The sequence below is a fragment of the Lemur catta genome, chromosome 12 (genome assembly GCF_020740605.2).
Source record: "Lemur catta isolate mLemCat1 chromosome 12, mLemCat1.pri, whole genome shotgun sequence".
NCBI lineage: Eukaryota > Metazoa > Chordata > Mammalia > Primates > Lemuridae > Lemur > Lemur catta.
Genome location: NC_059139.1, coordinates 51,973,004 through 51,995,544, shown reverse-complemented (window position 1 = coordinate 51,995,544; position 22,541 = coordinate 51,973,004). Strand labels below are relative to the sequence as shown.

Genomic DNA, 22,541 nt, shown 5'->3' with positions numbered 1-22,541 from the left:
ATATTGCATGTTCTTACTCATAGGTGGGAGCTAAAAGGAGGTACAAAGAGAATGGTGGTTACCAGATGTCTGAAGGGAAGTGGTGGTGGGGGGCGGCAGGGGGAATGAATACCAAAAAAAAAAAATATAAATGTATTTATTACCACTGAATTGTACACTTAAAAATGGTAATGATGGTAAATTATATATGTATATTTTACCTCAATAAAAATAAATAAATAAAATGTCTATAGGTAACTAACAAGGCAAATCTATATGTGTTTGGATCCCTCTTATGTGACAAGAAACTAGGCAATCAGGAAAATGCAAAGAACCTATTTTAAATAAGACTGGTGTGCCTGACACTGTAGATATGCTCAACACAAATGGTTAGTAAGATAAAATGAAACAAAATGGCAAATGGTACGTTTAGGAACCATAATCACATAGTCAATTTCTCCATCTCTTCTCCTTCAAATAAAAGAAATGCTGCACATTAAACAAGCCTTTTAAAACATCCACTATCTACTAGGTACTATGCTAGGTACAAAGGCCATATATATTTAAAAAAAGATATTTGGCCCAAACTAGAGAGGAAACCAAGATAAAGAAAGAAGTATGAACAGCAAAACATAAATCTAATGCACTCTGTGGGCCTCAGGCACTGCCAGGCAACATCACTTACATGCTTTCTTTCTGGTCCTCACAGTAAGCCAGTGAGCTAAATAGTCTCTGAATTTTTAAGCATATGAAAAGACTGAAGCTTTTGGAAGACATACAACTTATCTAAAAGGTTACAGCTAAGATTTGAATTAGAGCCCTTTGATACTAACATCCTTTACCAAAAGGAGAATAAACATTCTATGTTGGGATGTTTAGAGGCTGATAAAGAACAATGGGATGAATTTGGGCTCTCAACAAGAGGGAACAGAAAAAAATCACAGAAAAGCACTCCCTACCCCCCTCAGTCCTCTCTTGACTAATCAAGCTATCATAATCATAAAAGTGTTCAAGTCAAAGCTAACAAATGAAAAGAGTGCTCAAACTTTATAAAAATGTCATCCATATAAACTTTAACATCTGCTTTTATTATACCCAGTCATAGAACAAGCAGGAACTTGTTAATTTTCAAATCAAGCTATATGTATATGACATTCAGCTTTATCGAGAGTCTAACATATTTGAGTAATTATATTTTATAATAAAGACGACAGTTAACTGAATAATGCCACCTTATCTAAATCATTGACAAAGGAGGGAAATAAAAAATGTATTTACCTGCAGTAATCTCCTTGCTTAGCGACCTTGGCCAGGGAGAAAATGCAGTCAACAGTTGCTAGGTGATGCGCTGCTTTACATAAGGAGTGATAATGTTCACTGAACTTCCTATAGAAGTGGCAGCAACAACAAAAAGGTGAGAACGTTGATTTCTTGTCCTATAAAAGCTATACAACAAGCAATCACTTTATCAGCTAATATAAGCATACACAAAATTACCAGGCATACCTAACAACTTAGGCATAATTAAAACAAATATAGCAATCATTCTCATTTAGCTCCAGTAACATCATGAACTACTCAGATGGGTGAGCTTCCCTTTATGCTTCTCCATCACAGCATCATCCAAACCTGAAATAAGAGTTTCAATACCTTTCTCTCACACTGAACTAGAAGCTTCCTGAAGCCAAGCCCACATCTGTCTGATCTATCCCATTGTAGACCTAATGTCTAGTCCATAATATTGGCACAGAATAAATGCTGTAATAAATGGTTATTTAAGACAAGCAAGAAAAAAGGTACTTTCTCACTTATCTCCAGTTATCTTATTAATAATGTCTACAAAAATTAAATATTAGTTTTAAAAAAGATAATGGTCATTACCTCAAATCTTTGGTTAATTAAAACTATAACACTCAGTGATGTAAAAGCTTAAAAGACTTATTCAGAAAAAGTACAGGAATACATGCTTTTCCTTCTTTTTTCTTTGTGCTTAAATTATCCCATTATCTTATATCATAGTATTTTACGTCAATGTGTGTAATATTATATAGACTTTGGACATCTGTACATAGTGATCAATTGCGGATGCTTGAAATATACATATTTAAACTACAAAAAGGACTTAAAATTTAATTTTTTTAAATGTTCAGTATATCTTTTTAAGTAAAGAGAAAATATACAACTGAGCTTAAAACCTTACAATAACTACTCTGCCTCCAAGAGAGATTACAAGACTTTGTTCAATTAAAAAATTTTTTTAAATGTAATTCTTCAAAGACTGGAAAATGAGGGAATGTAATGATAACCAAATTAACTGTAAAAAGGTCCAAAAGGAAAGCCAAAGGGAAAAACCAACATTTACTAATCAAAGACTATGAAGAGGCACCTATATTGTTTCTTTACAACCACCATCACGGTAGTCTTCATTACGTAAGTTTTACAAATGAAGTTCAGAGACATAAAGCAATTAGGCCTAACGCAATCAGCTGTGTGTTTAAGAGCACACAGCTATTAAACAGTAGAGCCTAGATTCAAACAGTAGACCTCTTTATATCACCCTGCAATTTAACAGACTTCTAGTAGCATCTTTCCTTATTTTTGCACATATACTGAAATAAAATAGTTGTAAGTTGACTGCTTTCTACAATAAAAAAAAAAATAGTGTAGCTCAAGTGCTCCTTACATCCTTCTAAAGATGATTCAAAAAAGAAAAACAAAAAGACATTAAACACCTCTCTTTAAAAATATTTCTCGGCTGGGTGCGGTGGCTCACGCCTGTAATCCTAGCACTCTGGGAGGCCGAGACGGGAGGATCACTAGAGGTCAGGAGTTCGAGACCAGCCTGAGCAAGAGCAAGACCCCGTCTCTACTAAAAAGAGAAAGAAATAATCTGGATAGCTAAAATTATACATAGAGAGAAAAATAAATTAGCCGGGCATGGTGACGCATGCCTGTAGTCCCAGCTACCTGGGAGGCTGAGGCAGAAGGATTGCTTAAGCCAAGGAGTTTGAGGTTGCTGTGAGCTTGACGCCATGGCACTCTAGCCCGGGCAACAGAACGAAACTCTGCCTCAAAAAAAAAAAAAAAAAATTTTCTCTATAGTAGTGTGTGTTTCAGAAATATTGAGTCTGTTTGCTACTGAAATTCAAAGGTCTTAGAGTGCTTCCTAGCTTGAAAGAGATATCCAGATTAAGCTACTAAGATGATCAGCTATTCCTACACAATCACTATAATTTTTTTAAACTGTAATTTTTCTAGTATTATTAGAATAAGATATTCTATGGAAATGTTTTCCATATACCAGAAACAATATTTTAACTATCCAGCTTTATTTCTATGTTAACTATTTAAAAATTGAAAAATATATTCAGTATAGTTTATACTTCTGTATCTGAGCAGAGCATAATGAATATAATCTACCTATTTCTCACTGAATCGAAGTTCATTAAAACAATACAATTCCCATTAATAATGTTAGAGTATGTGCAAAACCCCAAAGAGAAAGGGGATGGATCCCTGGCATCATACAAGTAGCCTTCAGCTACCACTTTAAAATGCTTCTGAGCTTTGAAGATGCCACATGTTGCACGGACCTAACTACGCCTTGTCACTCCTGGTCTGGCTTCGATTTAGATCTGACCACTCATTGACCTCTTTCACTGTGGTGTATGCTGTCCCTATTCTAATTACCAACACATCTGGTCTTCCCATTCTGGCACCTTCTCTTTTGCCAGAAAGCAGCCATATTTGATGTTTCTGCTCTTGCTTTTCTGGACAGGAGTTATCAAAACACTTTGGTACTAACAAATCATCAATTTTTTTCTCACTCTCATTCTCTCCTTCTCAGGTCCTGTCCAAGCCACTAAGACCCTAATGTCCTACTACCCAGCAGCCTGGGTTTGAGGGTAACTGATGATCTTCTAATTTTCAGGATGGAAATGAGTGACATAGCTCTCAGTGGGTACCATCTCAGTTAATAAAACAAAAAAGCAGGGAGAGATATGGTAATTATTTTGATATGGACAGCAATGTTCTTTCTCATATCCATGGTATAAATAAAATGAAAAACTATCATAAACCTATAAAATCACCATAACTTAAAGAAACCTTGCTTGATTTTTCAGTCTTTGTCCATTTGTTAAACCTTGCCAAACTTCAAAGAGATTATCTACACTTACAAAAATGACAAGACAAAAAATGGGCAATTCAGATAATAATCTGATAGACTGGGTTTATATCATAACAGCAAGCAACTTTATCATTATGACACCAACTAACTTAAGGATGAAGTTAAAGCACTATGATTTAATCTTTGGCCAAAAGATATTGCTGGGTCTATGGGAAGCAGATGAAAACACTTGGGTTCTAAAGCAGTTATAATAGCTAGAAGTTTACCATCAAGTGTTGCTCAATGACGTCAGAAGTTAATAAAAATGGAAAATTTTTTTATTTGGAAATGCATTTCTAAAATTTTTTAATTATATGAAATACCACAAATCAATTTTTAAAGAATTTGCAATTGAGAAGATTATCCACAGCCCTTCCTCTAGAATACAAAAAAAGAGACTGTTTCAGAGAGGATTTCATCCACAGCAGTGTCTGTAGCCTTGATTTCTTGCAACATTTTGATCAAAAGTAATATGACTAATGCATAACAGTTAGTACCTCAGTAAGAGACAAATATATTTATATGGCTGGTATTCAATCCTCTGATGTCAGGTTCATTGAGGTTAATCATTTTTTTAATGACATCATATTCAAACCATCTGGCACCTTAATAAATAGTGTGCATAACAATCAGTGCTGCTCTCAAGTGGGGGCTCTAGCTATAAACGCTCTAGCTACATTTCAGCCAATATTCTTTTTTTGGATAAAAACTTTAATATATTTTTATTTTGACAGTAATAAATGTACATTATAAGAACTTCTGAAATCATGTACAGTCATCCTTCAGTATCCATGGGAGATTAGTTCCAAGACACCGAGGATGCCAAAAGCCTTAGATGCTCAAGTCCCTTACATAAAATAGTGTAGTATTTGCATATAACCTATGTACACAGCCTCTCGAATATTTTAAATCATCTCTAGGTTATGAAATCATGCACTATATGAATAAAGCAAACATGGAATTATCCTACCAAATCCCAGGACCCTCCTAGACTATGGTCCTTGAAGCTTGAAAGGTGTAATTTTAGTCTAATTTGTGTGTTCTTGCTGATAATATTAAAGAAAAAGCCAGGAGAACTGAAAGCCTCAAAGGCCATGAAAACCCTTAAAATGGGAAAGTGACAGAGAGATGGAAAAGAAACTGAAGAGACAACATTTCCATCCCTGAATTAAAGATTCTCTATCAAAATATCTCAAAATATCCAGGATAAGTAACTCAGAATCTCTTCCTGGTCTTATAATTCAAGACTCCTCTAGGCAAAGAAAATTAATACCTACTTACTACCTTTTAAAAATTCTCACTTAATATTTTTATTTTACTTGGCAGGTTGGTTACATGAAATGGAATAAAGCAACCTGAAGGACCTCACTAAATATTTACTGTTTAAGTTTTTAAGGAGAGAAACCAAGAGAGAGATTTGTGTTTAGAATGATGCCTGTAGATTCACTGTGGGCAGCCTCTACACAGCCTGATGGGAAAGGCACTCACCTGACTGCCACATGACCTGGGTTGAATCTGGGCTCCACTCCTTATCCTTCTAAGACCTGCTTCTTATTTCTGCATCTCACTTTATTCGTTTGTAAATTGCATATGATAATAATACTTAACCTCACAGGACTCATGTCAGAAATAATGAGTTTATATATAAAGTACTTAGACCAATGGTAGCCTGGAACTGGCTTCTATCAACTCATGAAAATTAACTGTGCACATCTCTTCCCAACTCCAGTCCAGTGGTAGCTTGAAATCAGCCATGGAGGGAGTATTTACACTTGAGAAATCAGTAAACTTTACAAACATTACTGTTCTTCCATGGCCCTGGCTGTTAACCATTTGCCAGCACACCACTGATTTAAAACTGTCAGTATGAACACATAACTAGCCATAAATCAAAAATGTGAGACACTCTTTTAGACAATGGCAAGGATTCTTCAAAAAAATCCGATGTTATAAAAATTAAAAATGTGGGAGACTATTCTAGATTCAAACAGACTTAGGAAACATAATAACCAAATGGAATGTATAAAAGTTGATTAGATCTTTCATTTAAAAATCTGAGGGGGAACATTGAGGAAATCCAGGATTCAAATATATTCTTAATATTAATATTAATTTATCTAAGGTGTGATAATGGTGTTAAGATTATATAGTAGATTGTCCTTATTTTTAACATATGTATGCTTAAGTATTTAGGGGTAAAGTGTCATGATGTCTAAAACTTACTTCCAAAGGGTTCAGAAAAAAAAATAAGATAGAAAAACAAATGTGGCAAAATGTTAACATTATATAAACCTAGGTGAGGGGTGTATAGGCAGTCATTTCAACTTTCAGTAGATTTTTTTAAATCGCAAAATAAAAAGTTAGGGGGAAAATATACAGGATGTAAAAATAATGTTTTTAATTAAATGAAGATAAAAACAAAATAACCCATACTTGTCCAATTCTGAAAAAGATGTTAAGCTTTTACATAAGAAAGATAAATTCCAAGGTGAAATTTTAAAACGTGACTCTACTAAACATCCTTAGCAATAAATGTTAGTACAGTAAAAATAAAGTATATTTGGTCTCAAACCAAAGACTAAGATGAGCTTACATTTCAATGGATTAAAAACCAAATCAGAGAACACATGTACTCAACTATTTTATGGCAGGTCACAAGAAGTAATTTCTACTTTTCTTTTTGATGGAAAGATTTTCCGGTCTATTTCTCATAGCAAAAAGTCAGATTATATTTTTCATTGTAAACTCACTCTAGAAAATCAAGCCATTCAGCACTGCAGTCAAGGACTAGCTGCTCACGGAGCTGATTCAGATGTCTGTAATTTTCTACAATAAAAGGAGAGTGAAAGCGGCTCACAGCTTTTGTGCTAGAAGAGGGAAAAAACATAAATAGGAAATCAAGGTTAGTAAGAAATCAGTAATGCCATCACTTCAGAAAATTAAAGTAGTTATTTACTATTCTCTGATGAACCTTGAAAGGAAATAGCTGTAAATAGAGAACATTCTTTAATTACGGTCCTGAACTCTACTGATTCCAAAGTATATGACTATGTTCAGAAAGCTTTTTAAGTGCATTTCAAATTATATCCATATGGCAAAGTCAGAGTTTAGGATTTTTATTTCATAGGCAAAAAGCTTTTTTCTTTAAGTTATAATAAATGAAAATGCTTTTTAAAAAAAAGATCAGAAGCAAATATGGCAAAATAAAGTGTGACAAAGCTGGCAAGAAGATACATTGGGAAAGAGTTATATTATTCTTTATATTTTTACACTGTTCTGCATGATTGAAGTATTTCAGTGAAAAAAGAAAAATAAAAGGCATTACAAAAAACAGCAATGCATTAATTAAGGAGGCAATCAAAGAAGAGATCTTCAGGATCTTATGATCTATATAGAGTCACAGTGGCCCTGGGTGGGAAGAAGTGCCACATGCTCCTCACTTGGGCCTGAGCACCATTTCTGCTCTTTTGGTCCAGAGCCTGTAGAGCACATGAGTAATGTCGTGAGTCCCCAGTCAGAGAATCTAGGGAAAGGCTCTGACCCTCCCACTTACTAGCTATGTGACTTTGGGCAAATGGAACCGACCTTCTCTAAGCACCACTTTCTTCATCTATAAAATGGGAATAGTAGTATCTACCCCATAGGTACTGTTGAAAGGGTCAAACAGATAGTGCTTAGCAGAGTAACTATGTTGTGAGTACTCAATAAAAATTAGTTGTTTGGTGGTGGTGGTGGTAGTGGTGGCTGCTACTGCTGTTGAGGCTATCTATTATCATGATAGGTCTTCTGGTAGAAAAGGCCAGGGTGCACTCTGTTCTTTGTTTGCTCCTCTACTCCTAAAATATACTGTCACAATTATCTTTAATTTGGCAAGTTACTGGATTAGGGTTAGGTCTTTATATTCAAAATATGACAGATGATGTTCTAACCCTGTCAAGGTCCCAATAACCAAACAACAGATAAAAAATTGCAATGAACTTTCCCCAAAGCATCTTATTTGTTCATTCAATTTACATTATTGAAAGTTCAAAAGATGGTGACACTGATTTACGCTTTGCTTGTTGCTTTTAACTACATCATCTAGATTTCTATGCCAATATATTTTTAATAGCTTTCTCTTCTGGCAAGACTCATTTAGTGGGACATTTCAGTTATTGTTCTTGATGGACTAACATGATTTTTGGTAATTTCTCTTCATAAAGGATATTTCCATTCATTAGCCATACTATAGGACAAAAGGAAAGGAAAGAATGTCTGAAAGAGAGAAAACAACATCCCCTGAAAACAATATTGAAATTTAAAGTATAGCTTCTGGTCACACAGAAAAAAAAAAAGGATGGCATTACAGCTAAATAAACACATGCCTGTGCCTTCAACATCCAATGCTTTCGCAATGGATAATAGTTTTCTTTTTTAATTAAAAAAATAAATTAATAATCATTTACACGTCAAAATTTTCCTTCATCCTCAACAGAGTTCCTTTACAACATCACCAGCTACTAGTTCCTCTTTTACTATCTTAGGCAAATGTAACACTTTCATATCATATTCATAAGCAAACTTATTAGTAACAGTACTAATAAATATTCCAAAAAGGATACTACTCACAGGGGCATATACTTCCCTAAACCACTTCTTTAAACGAGTCCCTTCTTGGGGATCAACGCCTAACCAAGGAAAAAAGGCAGAGTCTCAATGTAATTCTCTAATCTTGTTTTTGACTAATTTGTTTTCATCAATTCATGAAAAGAAGATATAATTACAAAAAAAGATATAAAGAACTATTATAACTATGTGCCAAGGAAAACATTAAGAATAAAAAAATGTGGAGCTTAGTGAGGTAGAAAATGAAATTTCAGCTTCTTAAAAGAAATGTCAGGCACAGCATTCATTAAGATGTTCAGGCAACTAAACTAATTTTACAACTGAAGGTTCCTCAACTTTTTTCCCATGTGTACTCTGAGCCATAAGAATAAAACAATAATTTACAAAACAAGAAAACAAATGTATACAAATAAGATACCCTTTTGAAAAATGTTTTTTTAAGATCAATGATAAAAAAGAGTTAATTATTTCTTTGGTTAAAAGTTCCTTAGGAAAACCAAAGGGGGAGAATTGCTTTTAATTTCAAGAATATGGCTATTATCAATCCAACACTACGTAGGTATACAGATGTCATTATAGTTTATGTTATAAGAAAAAAATTATTTTTAAACCTACCTTCCAACCTTAATCCAATCAGTTGGTATACAAGATACAGCAGAGTTCTTTATTTCAATCATGAACTAAAATAAATACAAATAGATATTTAGATGAATAACATATTATTTAAAACTTTCTCAAAATTGTGGTGTAACAGTTTAGTACACATTGTTCTAAACATTCAAAATAAATCCAATATTGTTCTTCAGAGACTTTATATATGTCAATACAGCCAAATATTAATTAGGCTTTCAATACTTGGGATAAGGTAAAATCTGTATTGAGCAAAAAGTTTGTAATAAAGGATATAACTTGGGGCTTTAATGTTGATAATACTGTTATGTGCATAATATGAATAATGATTTTTTTCATTAATAACCTCTTTGATTTATTTCTAATGATCTTAGGAATTCTATTACTCAAATAAGATTGAATTTCTAAGTATATAAAATTTTAAAATATTCAATTACTAGATGTTACACCAGTTTGAGATATGGTCCCTCCTCTACTGTGAACAGAAGATTTTTTATAATAGCTTTTACCCAAGGAACCTAAATCCCCTAGAAGTATCCTCATAAAGAAAGCACTGACTTCCTCACTACTAAGAGAGTAAAGTATTTCTTCCCATATGAGCTTTAAGTTTTCACTCATGCAAACCATATCTTTATAGATCCATCTGTGTTGTGTAAGCAAGCTTCTCTGAAATCAGCCACAAAGCAAGTGACGTCAAGTTCTTCTATTGCATCTTTCATTTTTAGTATTAATTATATATCATCCCTTCTTGGTGTGCTCTCATTTCTGTATTATTACAATCAAATCCAATGTTTTATTTAAATAAAGTTTTTAAAATCTATTTTGTATAGAATGGAATCCACAAACTCTGTGGTTTTCATTAATTTTGAGATAGCTATAAGAACTTTTCACATTTATCAGTTTTATGATATGCATATAACTCCAGGTATTTATAATAGTCATATTAACAGTTATCAACCTGGCTCTTGCATTTATTTTTCCATTAATAGAAACACTGTAGCTTTTACATTAATTACAATAAGAATTAATGGCTAATTTTAAGAATTCTTATCCTTAGCAAAAATTTTTGAACTAATGATGTCCTCCTATATAAAGAGGAATTAATACAATTTCAGAACTGCCACACCCAGTTAAATAGTTAAGGCTAAAAAAGCCCCCTTTGACTATAAAAACTAGAATATAAAAATCATTAATGGGAAAGATAAAACCACTTTTAAACTATGCTAAATAATCCTGCTATTTTAAAATGTTCTATGAAAAGACACGTTGGCCATTCTGTAAAATAATTCTGGGGGCCGGGCGCGGTGGCTCACGCCTGTAATCCTAACACTCTGGGAGGCCGAGGCGGGTGGATCGCTCGAGGTCAGGAGTTCGAGACCAGCCTGAGCAAGAGTGAGACCCCGTCTCTACTAAAAATAGAAATAAATTATCTGGACAACTAAAAATAGACATACAAAAAATTAGCCGGGCATGGTGGCGCATGCCTGTAGTCCCAGCTACTCGGGAGGCTGAGGCAGTAGGATTGCTTAAGCCCAGGAGTTTGAGGTTGCTGTGAGCCAGGATAATGCCACGGCACTCACTCTAGCCCGGGCAACAGAGCGAGACTCTGTCTCAAAAAAAAAATAATAATAATAATAATTCTGGGAAGAGCTATGGCAAAGGCAAACAGCAAAATACAGGAACACATTGTATCGCTAATATTTGGGAAGGACACATCCAGATCCATAATGACTAACACAGAGCTCCACAGGAGTTTTGAAAAGAAGCCAACAATAACAAGGAGCACCTTGGGAACAGTGCAAAAGTATCAAAAGTCTACTCTAGGAGCCACAATCACTATAATAAGCTGCCATATTTAGTCAGTACAGGCTGGAAAACAGAGTGAGAGTCAGGAAAGCACGTGTAGAATTCCTGCTTGCTAAACTCCTGCAGTCACATCCTCAGATAAGTGCTGGGCCTGTGTGTCCTCTTTTCTCTTTCAGCAGTCTTCAGGTTTTCAGCCTGTGTTCCTCCTCAGAGCTGTCATCAGCTAGCTTTTTCTCTTCAACACTGAGCTATAGGATAGCAAAATTTTCCTCTAACCATTCCCTTTTTCAAACATTCTAACAATGAGCAGGAAGGCCTTCTGTTCGAGTATTTTACTGCTAAAGAAAACCAACATTGGAAAAGAGCATATACTCCAGAAGTCTTAGAGAGCTCTCATAGCAACTTTTCCTGCTCTACAGTTCCTGACTTTGTTTCTTAGGTGTTAATGTGAGAAGGCTGCCTTGATTCATTACAGCAATCTCTCATATTCTTTTCCTAGGACCCAATTCTGTCTTGGTTAAATGTCAGATATTGTTACTCAATCCACATGGCCTGTGGTATCACTGGACTGGCATCATTGCTCGGTTTGCTGAAATTCTTAACTCACCCCAGAAACTGCTTTCTGTTTTCTCCAGCACCATGCTTAACCCATTCCTCTGCTCCCTCCTTTTCTTTCTTGCTCTTAAGAATTTTCAAGTATTTTTATATAGAAGATTTAACAGAACGTTTTCTACATTTTAAACATATTAAACAGATTTTGGATACACTGCATGCTGTAAGTTAATAAAATTTTCTCTAAAGATTTTTCCCAATATTTCTTCTTTTCCCTTAAGAATAATATTTATCAATATAGCCTCCAATCTAAATATCACCCCACATCCATTCCATATTTGATTCAAGGTTAAGAGATAATTGTTGATATTCATAAAATATTATAGAGACTGTCACAGAAGCACTGAAGTATGGAAAATTACATAAGTTTCTGCTTTCATTAGTTTCTTATAAGCAATACTTTTAGAGTGAGAGAAAATAAGGCACCACACAATAAGGCTTAGTATTCTACTGAGTATATAAAAGCTGGAAACAGATGAAAAATGAATGTTGTCAAAAGTAACACTGATTTGACAGCCTAGCATATTTATTTAATTTTAGTAATAACAAGATCCATGTACCACCACATGGGTCTGCTATAATAAGTTTTTTAAAATTGTCACAAAAGTCTTATGTATAGAAACAAAATTTCAGACAGAACACAAAGGTATAGAATAAGCATATATAAACATAAAATAAGGGTTTTCCTCCTTGCCTCCCTCACTTTTCAGAGGTAATCATATCTGACAGAGTCTGTTCTTAGTCTTTTAACTATCTCTAAATAATTTGCTGATATCTTTAGTCCATTTTTTAAAACAGAATTTGGTTATAAAAATTCTGAGTATTTAGAATTCACTTGATGTTCGAATGAATAGAAACACTAGTTCCCAAAACAATTTTATGAAAGCAATTCTGTGCTAATGTACTACTAATATCCTAAGGGAGGTTGTTAAAAACCAACAACAATCCATCCTACTGTTAACAACTAAGAAATTTCTTTCCTCAAACCCATCAACTTAACCTATTAAATATATAAAGAATAAGAAGATAATTCATCTTCCTTCTTAATCATTTATAATTACTTGATTTCCATGCTGTATTTTTTCTTAAATCTCAATGCCATACTCATAATGAATAACCAATATACTATCTCTTATGAATTCCTGATGATTTTTTCCTGTTTTTTACTTTAAAAATGTCAAATGAATCCAAGGCTGTCTTCCCAAGGTTTAAACTTTATTTTAGCTTGAATAGGATGAGCTATAAAAGGTCTTGATTTTTATCAAATAAAACCCATAGTGTTGATAATCTCTTGCGTTAATATTTGTGAATGGAATGAAATAATGATATGGTAGAAAGACTGGGGGTCAGGCACACGTGGGCTTCTGACCTTGGGTGACTTACCTAACTACTCCAAACCTCAGTTTTCTTTTCAGCAAAATTGGAATGACCTTTTTGTGTGTTGTTATAAGAATTAAATAAAATTATGTATGTTAAGCACTTAGCACAACTCTGGACTTTAACAAGTACTTGATAAATGCTAACTAGTCCTATTATTGTTATTATATGAGTAACATAAGTGTAGCACTTTACGATTAGAAAGCACTTTCATGCATATTAACTTAATTGGTCTCCATAATAGTCTCACAACACAAGTGACTCTTCCATGGTCACCTAGTGGTAAGTGGTAAAACCGGCACTGACACTCAGCTTTCTCCACTGTCATACCAGGCAGCCACTTTTCTACTATATATCTTTTTATAAATGTTATTACAACACTTTTGACCATCTGATTTTCAACAAATAGCCAGAATAGTGGCCCTAAGGTGACTTTTTACTTTGCAAGGTCATGAATGCATGGTTAAGAGATATGAGTAAATATTTGGTGTTTGCATTTTCAGAAGATAAACATGAGTATAATTACTGTCAAAGGATTTTTCTGTTATATAGAGCTCTATGTAAAATGCAATGTGAAATGTCTGCCTGAGTATAATATCTTATTAATTTTAGTGCAGAAGACAGGCTGACTTAACCAATGATTAAATCTATTAAATGGCACAAGACTAATAAACATTTTAATAATGATTATCATTTACTGTAGAGTTTATTTCAAATAACCATACAATCAATAATCTATTGGTAAAATACACAAAGCAATTTAAATATTTAAAAATTCTATTTGAAATTTAACTCTTCCCCACCAGAGTATCTATTTTTTAAAATCCTAAAGAAAATGTTCATCCTATAGAAATTCATAAATTTCCTAATTTATTATTTTAATGAAGTAGAATTTCTCAAATTCTCTCAGTTGGGATCTCCATTATTTTATTAAACATAACACATAACAGTAGCATGGCTCAAGATTCAGAATAGGACCAAAAAGTACAACCACATTAAAAAAGCACACTTCTTCCTTTTCTGGTTCTCATTCAGGAATTAATATCCAACTTTAAACAGAAGTACATATCCCCCAAAACGCATTCTAAACAGCACCATAATCTTATGTAAGACTCATTAAATGTAGGTTTTCCCTCTGCAGATTTGTTTTTTTGTTGTTGTTGTTTTCGTTTTTTTTTAGCAGCTATACCCTTAACTTCAGGAGGAAGCCCTGCCATTTAATCACCATATGATCCAACCAACATAGGTGTTGTATCATTTCATCATCTGTAAGCCAGGGATCAAACACTAACTTCTTATTTCTTGGGCTTAGAACAAATGAACTCTATAAATTACGATTCAAAATAATTGATTTTTTATAACTTCAACAAATAACACTAAAACACATGTAACATTAAGTTGCATAACTTTACCAAGAAACTAATAAAAGACCATCATTAAAATAATTCTTATCAAAACAATTATTACAACATATTTCTAAGGAACAAAACAGAACATTTGAAAAAATATATCCTATCCTCAGATTTTTATTTACATTTCAAAACTGCCTTCCTACTAGAGAAAAACTAACACAAAATAAAAGTATGTTTGACATTACCTCCTGTCCTGATACTGTCACATATTGTGCAGAAGGATTTTTTAGTATTTTCCGTATTTCTTGCAAATGTATTCGGATCTTGTCGGTAACTTCTTGAATTTCATCCTTCCTCTTTTTTATTAAAGGGAAGTCAGAAAGGTCTTTGAATAGTTCAGTTTTATCCCCAATTCTAAAAAATTTTTAAATGCAAATACATATATTGAACCATATTAATTAGACCAGCTATCAATTATTTTTTGTAACATGATGTAAGATGAAAGCACTGGAAGTCAGGAAAATGTGGTTCTAATTCCAGCTCTGCTACTAAGTATTTATGGGTTTCTTAACTTCTCTGAAAATAGACAAAATTACCCTAGTATCATTTTTGTTTTGCAGGTTCAAGTTCCTGATTCCTATGGTAAAACCAAGAGATAAAATTAAGTATTTGTTGTTTACCTATTCAGAAAATAAAAACAAATGTAAATGTCAACTCTTTTATTGTTTTATATAGATCTCTTTATGCAATGCATTGTGAAATGACTACCTTTTAAAGGATAACTTTGCTTTGACAGATTCCAAATATAAGGCAGACCATCTCTGGATATCTAGGAAATAAGAACAAGATGCCATCTGACACCTGTTTTGGGGTTAATAAACAGCCACAACTTGGCTTTGCCTGGGTTTTCACCAGCCAAGTACATCTGTTCTAGATGGTGAACTGCCTAAATTTTACAGCCGAAGTGTTACTTTCAGCTGTAATGTAAAATTTTATTAGGATCCAATCATGTTTCTAATTACATATGTGCTCATTCAACTTCTACCATTATTCTAGCAAAGATTAAGAATCCACACATCAAATGGCAAATGTACTGGATTATGTTCACTGCTGAAAAGGAACAAATGGGGGTCTGATACTTACTTGGCAGCTTGTTCATTAAGTATCTTTAAGTAATGCTCTACTGGACTGAGAAGGTCAGGAATTTCTAAGATAACTGTCCGAAGCAAGTCTGACTGAATGTGGGAATTAACAGCAGGTATTAATGCTTGAAATTCTGACTTCAGATGATACAGGGTTTTGACAATCAAGAAGAACTCTTGGGTAGAACACTGAAAAAAAAAAATCTTTTTTCTAAATAGCATAAGATACATGAAAATGAAGTTTAATTAGTGAGCTTTTTAGGGTTACAATCAGAATAAAGCAAAATTTTAATTTCAACTAGTTAGCTGAAATAAAGTATCACTGATATTTTCTAAATGAGGTTAAACACTGTATAATATTTTAAAGCTATAAAGGCAATAATTTGAGCCAGGGATAATCAAGCCAATACTTTCTTAGTATCTTTTCATTTTAAAATACCTTGGCCATGTAGCAAAAATATGGTAAATAAGGTCAAAAATGTGAAGGATAATATCTGTAGGATAAATGAGTGATAAAGAGCAAAAGTCTCCCAAATATAATGGGCTCTTACAAACACACAAAAAGATGAATAATCCGAAGAATGACTAAACAAACTGAATGTACAGCTCATTGAAAGAGAACATCCAGTAATCACATGATTAACTTCATACATAACCAAAGACAAGCAAGTTAAAAATATAAGATAGCATTTTTCACTTATTAGAATGTCAAAGATTTAAAAGTTTCATAAAAACCATGTAAGACAGGATGAAAAAAAGACATTTTTATATAGTATTAGTAGAGGCCTAATCTTTTCAAAGAACTTGGCATTATCTTCATAATTTTTTAAAAAATGCATGTACCCTTTGAATAAACAATTCCACTGAAGAATTTATCTAAAAATATACTTAAACAAGTAGTGAAAAACATGTGTGTATCTGAACATGTACAGTAGCAGTGTTTATAATATTAAAAAGATGAATAAGGTACAAATATCCATCAATTGGGATTGTATTAGAAAAACTCATGCAGTCCAGGTATGGTGACTCATGCCTGCAATTCTAGCACTTTGGGAGGACAAGGTGGGAAAATAGCTTGAGACCAAGAGTTTGAGACCAGCCTGAGCAACATAGCAAGACCCCTTCTCTAAAAAAAAAAAAAAAAAAAGGAAAGAAAGAAAAATTAGCTGGGAGTGGTGGCGCATGCCTGTAGTTGCAGCTACTTGGGAAGCTGAAGCAGGAGGGTTGCTTGAGCCCAGGAGTTTGAGATTGCAGTGAGTTATGATCATGTCACTGCACTCTAGCCTGGACAACAGAGTAGGACCCTCTCTCAAAAAAAAAAAAAAGAAAAAGAAAGAAAGAAAAGAAAAAAAAAACTTGTGCAATGTGATACTATGAAATAGTTTAAACAATTAAGACATCTGTATATATTAATATGGAACTCCATAAATTCAACATATTATATAGTATGTTTATATCATATACCATATACTTTCACATATTTACACAGTAACATTTTTTTGTAACTCTTTAAATGATATATGTTATTCTATATAAGTAAAAAATAAAAATATGAACAAAAAATTTCTGGAAGGGTACACATACAACTTACTCTGGTTACCTCTGTATAGTAGGTATGGAGTGGGTGACAGAGGGAGATTTTTTACTCTTTGTTTTATACCCTTGTATACCATTGTAATTTTCTCAAACAGGAACATGAATAATTTTTACATTGGGTAAAGAGGGTGGGCTGAACATATGAATCTAATTTCTTTCCATCTTAAACTACAGCCAAGAGATTGTTTAAAAAGACATAAAACCACATGAATAACTAGGAAAGAAAATAACAGCAATGTCTTACAAGTTATAAAGCAAAAAGACAAGTAGTAATTGACTTAGAAGAGTCAAGATATCTGAATCTGTCTTTAAGGAAAATGAGACACAATTTCATTTACACCAAGAATCCTAAAAGACTCAGGAACTGGTACACAAATTATCTTTGAAAGTGAGAGCTGGTGAAGGGAGGAGAAACGCTTGGTTCAAAGTAATTAACTATCTATCCCCTATTCATCTCCATGCCACTGAGCAACCCCTCTCCTATCACATAAGAACACTAGTTTTATTCTCTGAAGAAGGTAAAACAGAGAGTACCTGGACCAGCATCAGACCCAGTGAAAGATAAAGGTACCACCAAAAGCACAGGATTAAAGGAACAGTTGCAAACTGAATGCAGAGATTCCCAGTTGTCCCCATCCAGCTTCCGGAACACTGTTAGCCAGTCAGGATCCCTGGAGTATCTCACAAGCTCAAAAGGAAAATTCTAAAGATACTATAGCAAGAGTTCTCCCAATAAATGGCCCAGCTAAGTTTACTGTACAGTTCACCTCATTTTATTGTTTTTGACAAGCCACACTCAACTATATAGACCTTCCTATCAACAATCTAGTTTCATACTCTTAAAAGTGATCAGATTCCTGAGGAAAAAAAATTTAACATAAAATGCAAAGACCAAAACAATCAATAAAACTTGAAGGGAGTACAGCCTACATTAGTAGAAGAAAATTTCTAACAAAAAAAAAAATCTAAAATATCCTCAGTAAAATATTAATAGAAGATACTGCAACCACAAAATAAAAATAGGAGGCTATTTAAAAGAAAAGAAACATTCAGAGAATAAGAAAACAACAAAAATTCTTAGAAATTAAACTATGATGGTGGAAATTAAACATTCACCAGAAGAGGTAGAAGATAAAGATAATGAAATTCTCTAAAACCTAAAATTTTATACCCAGCCAAATTATCAATAAAATGTGAGAATAAGGGGGAAAACAATTTCCAAACATTCATGTTTTAAAAACTTTACTTCTAACACCCTTTCTTAGGAAGGTTCTAGAGGATGTCCTCCACCAAAATGATGGAATAAACCAAGAGGAAGACATGGAATACAGAAAACAGAAGATTCCACTCAAGGGAAGTAAATGGAATCCAAGATGGTAGGTGTACAGCATATAGAGAGGGCAACCAGTCAAGACTGGATCATTTCAGAATGCTCTAGAAGACAGTTCATCAAGAAAATAAAATTGATAGACTATTTGATGAAAATAAATGTCAAGATGAGAGGACGATTTAGGGTTAAATTAATAAGGCACATAATAAGTAGTATATATAAAACAGATTAATGCTAAGAACATATTCAAAAAACTAATTATTAATCACAGAGGATAAAGTAAATTATGCAGAAAAATAAGAAGTTAGGTCCAACTGAGCAAAGTTGAATTCTAAGTGTATCATAAAGCAACTCTTATCCAGAAGGACCTCCCCGCACCCCTATACAGGAAGCTGGATTGTTTGCGAACTGTGGAAACTTAGCAGCTTTTTGGTCACAAGTCAATGACACATTTTAACAAAGGTGAAGAAATAAAAATAAACATTTTCAATATAATTTCTGAATAATAATCTCTTATAATTATTATAATTAGGCAAGAAAGGGATTAATTTTCCAAGCTCAGATGTGATGTAAAGTTAAGTCAGCAAGAGAAGAGAAAACCAGAAAGAAAAGTGCTTTACAATGAAGTTATAAGAGCCAGAGGAAGGATGTTTTCAAGTTTCTTAAGCAAAAGAATTCAAAGAAGCTGCAAGGAAGCTGAGGATAAGGCTAGTGAAGTGGCTGCTCCTGAAGTCACTGTGTTCAGCCCCACTTCTGGCACCAACCATCTCTGTGGAAGAGATCTCTATCATTAACACCATAAAGACACCTATTTGTGGATATTCCAGGGCACTTTCCACACAACCACACGGCCTAGGCTGACCACTGCCACAACATCCAAACAGTGTTCCCCCATTTTATGGATTTCACATAGTTGGCACAATCATACCCAGGGAATCACTCACTATGGACTGCATATAGTAGAAGCTTACTTAGAGTAATCTACTGATAAGGAAAAGACCTATGCTTGATGATATGTTCCAAAAACCAGCAAACTAATCCATAAAAAATTATGGAAGTAAAACTCAACAGAAATCAAGCAGGTGGGAGAGGAAAGGGGCAGATGGGTAAAAGCACACCTAATAGGTATAATAATATACATTATCTGGGTAGTAGGCACACTTGTAACTTTGACTCAAACTGTACAAAAGTAATTCAGGTAACCAAAACATTTGTACACCCATAATATTCTGAAATTAAAAAAAAAAAAAATTAAAGTTCTAGCTGGGTGCAGTGGTTCATACCTGTAATCCTAGCACTCTGGGAGGCTAAGGCAGAAGGACTGCTTGAGCTCAGGAGTTCAAGACCAGCCTGAGCAGGAGTGAAACCCTGGCTCTAGAAAAAAACAGAAAAAATACCCAGGCGACATGGTGCACGCCTGTAGTCCCAGCTACTGAGGAGGCTGAGGCAGGAGGATCGTTTGAGCCCAAGAGTTTGAGGTTGTTGCAGTGAGCTATGATGATGCCACTGCACTCTAGCCGGGGTGACAGAGTAAGACCCTGTCTCCAAAAAAAATAAATAAATAAATAAATAAATAAATAATAATAATAATTAAAGTGCTTAGTGTTCCTAAAGTTGGTTTGTAACTGAATCATTTCTACTCTTCACTTTTCAAACCAATCTTTAGGCACATTCTTGTGTAAAAATTAAAAGAGCAACAAGGAATGGCTTCTGAGTGAGCCATAAGTTCCTTTAGTAAAATACATTTTGAAATAAAAAATAGAAGTCATTCTTTCACTGCATATTGCTCACTTTTAAAATGAATTAGATTCTAACTTTATTTGAGTTTTGAAACTTTTATAAACACAGAAACCTTATGAAATACAATCATCAAAGTAAAGTTTACAAAGAAGCAGCAATGCATAATAGAAATCATAGTAGCATGGAATAATGCTGCCATCTTAATGACATATTCCAGGACATTCTGACTTAGCTCTTTTGATTAGCCACTGAAAATTTTTCAGCTTTGCTCCTCTCAAGAAAAACAAAAATCTCTGACATTTGTCAGTGAATCCTTTCAAGTACTAAAGACAAGGTGCCTGGAGATCTGTTGCTTGATGATATGCACTGATTGTCAGGCACTGGGCCAAGGATACAAAACAACAAATGGTTTGGCACCCACTCTGTAACCTCCAAAAAGTCAACCATAAAACTCTCAATTATCAGCACAATTGCTGTTTTTGCCAGCAAAACAACAACACAGTGTACCCAGTGATGGCGCAACAGATTCCATTGACCCCATGATCAACTCATGCAACTTTTTCCCCAGGAGTAGTATTCCCAAGTCTGGCTTGTACTTTGCTTTCAAGTTTAGCTGAAGCATATGGAACAGTTACATAAGTCCTCTTGGCACCACAAGTATTCTCCAAGGTAGTGTACTTATTCTAGTAAAACTTTGTGGGGTGAGGGGGCCTAAAAATAGTAAACACTAATGAAAAATTGGTCACCACTAAAACTTAGGCATATAAAAATTATTCTACAGTAAAATTATTAGATTGGCAAGGATTTACATTTGGGGAAATATAAAATTTGCTTATGAAAAGTAGCAACCAGAAAAAAAATGAAAGGCCAATCAAGACAACTACGTCAAACATGGTAGTGTCCAAAAGACATAGCCACAAAGAACACAGTCAAGAACACTGAGTCTAACTAAATGCAGATTCTGTCATTTACTAGTAAGTTGCTAATCCTCTCTCAGCATCATGTTAGCCAAGGTAATGAAAGCAATTATAGCATTATATATAATTCCTCATTAGCATGAAGGTAATAAAAATAGTATCTTTTCAATGTCATAAAGTTTTTACAAAGAAAAGGGTATAATGTATGTGAATGGCTTCTGAAAAAGGTAAAACAGTATAAAAAGTTTTTTTTTTTACAATTATAAAAATAACTAGTAACTTATTTTAGGCATATTTTGAAGATAAATTATTTCTGGGTATAGCCTCATTTTTGTTATGACTCAAGTGATAAAAATCAAAATAATGCTTTATTACTCACCTTCAGTATCCAAACTTATTTGTATACTGATACCACTACAAATATTACACCAGCAGATTTTTCATTTAAGTCAAACAAATTGTTCTAAGATCAAAAGAAATATGGTATCTCTTTTCTAAAGGATCTAAGATCAAAAGAAATATGGTATTTCTTTTCTAAAGTAGCAAGTCTAAGTAAATTTCCTATTTTGATAATTTTCTACACTTTGAGGATGAAACAAGAGACTATCCTATGTTATAATAGAAGAGCTTCTAAATGTGTTGATGTAGTTAACAGAAGTGAGAATACTATTTACAATGAAAAAATTAGTAAATCTTAATTTGTATAATCAAAATTTCTGAGGATTTAGCTATTCTCTAATGCTATTTGCAAGATTTTACAAAATAAAATAATAGAGCTCTCAGGTGTTTTCCTTTAATATATGATGTCCTCATGTTGAGGAACCTTATCAGCTTTAATAGATTTGATTTCTATCACACTTACTTTTTTGTGATAAATGCTACAGAGTCCTCTCTCTATGTCAGGCAATTTACGTAGATGATTTTCTATCTGACCAAACACACTAGATTCTGAATGGAGAACTTCAGATACAGCATCAAGGCGGGCATTTATTTCCCTGTAAGAACAGAGTAATAGCAATTATTAGATATGTTAGGAACTCAGAACATAGACATTTCCCACTCTAATGGCCAGGACTATGAGAAAGCCACTTAGAAAAGCACAAAGAAGACTCCTCCTCCATATCTCTGGTCATTCTCTGCCTCTTATTATCATCTGAATTAAAGATTAGGTACCATACAAGGAAAGTCATTATTAGCTGGGTGGGACAGAGACTGGCTCACCAGGCAAACACAGAGACTGCATTTCCCAGTCTCCCCTGCAGTTAGATGCGGCCACATACCTGAGTT

General features: G+C 33.8%; 1 protein-coding gene across 2 annotated transcripts in view; it reads right to left on the bottom strand.

The window, feature by feature from the left end:
- Nucleotides 1-22,541, bottom strand: part of MSH3 (mutS homolog 3) — a 186,608-nt gene that overhangs the window by 71,703 nt on the left and 92,364 nt on the right. For both annotated transcript variants that reach the window (XM_045566469.1, XM_045566470.1), the window contains 6 exons: nucleotides 22,117-22,249; nucleotides 15,673-15,860; nucleotides 14,775-14,943; nucleotides 9,368-9,432; nucleotides 6,898-7,014; nucleotides 1,258-1,365 (listed from right to left, as the gene is read on the bottom strand). In XM_045566469.1, the coding sequence (XP_045422425.1) occupies nucleotides 1,258-1,365; nucleotides 6,898-7,014; nucleotides 9,368-9,432; nucleotides 14,775-14,943; nucleotides 15,673-15,860; nucleotides 22,117-22,249 (780 nt within the window). The remainder of the gene's footprint in view (nucleotides 1-1,257; nucleotides 1,366-6,897; nucleotides 7,015-9,367; nucleotides 9,433-14,774; nucleotides 14,944-15,672; nucleotides 15,861-22,116; nucleotides 22,250-22,541) is intronic.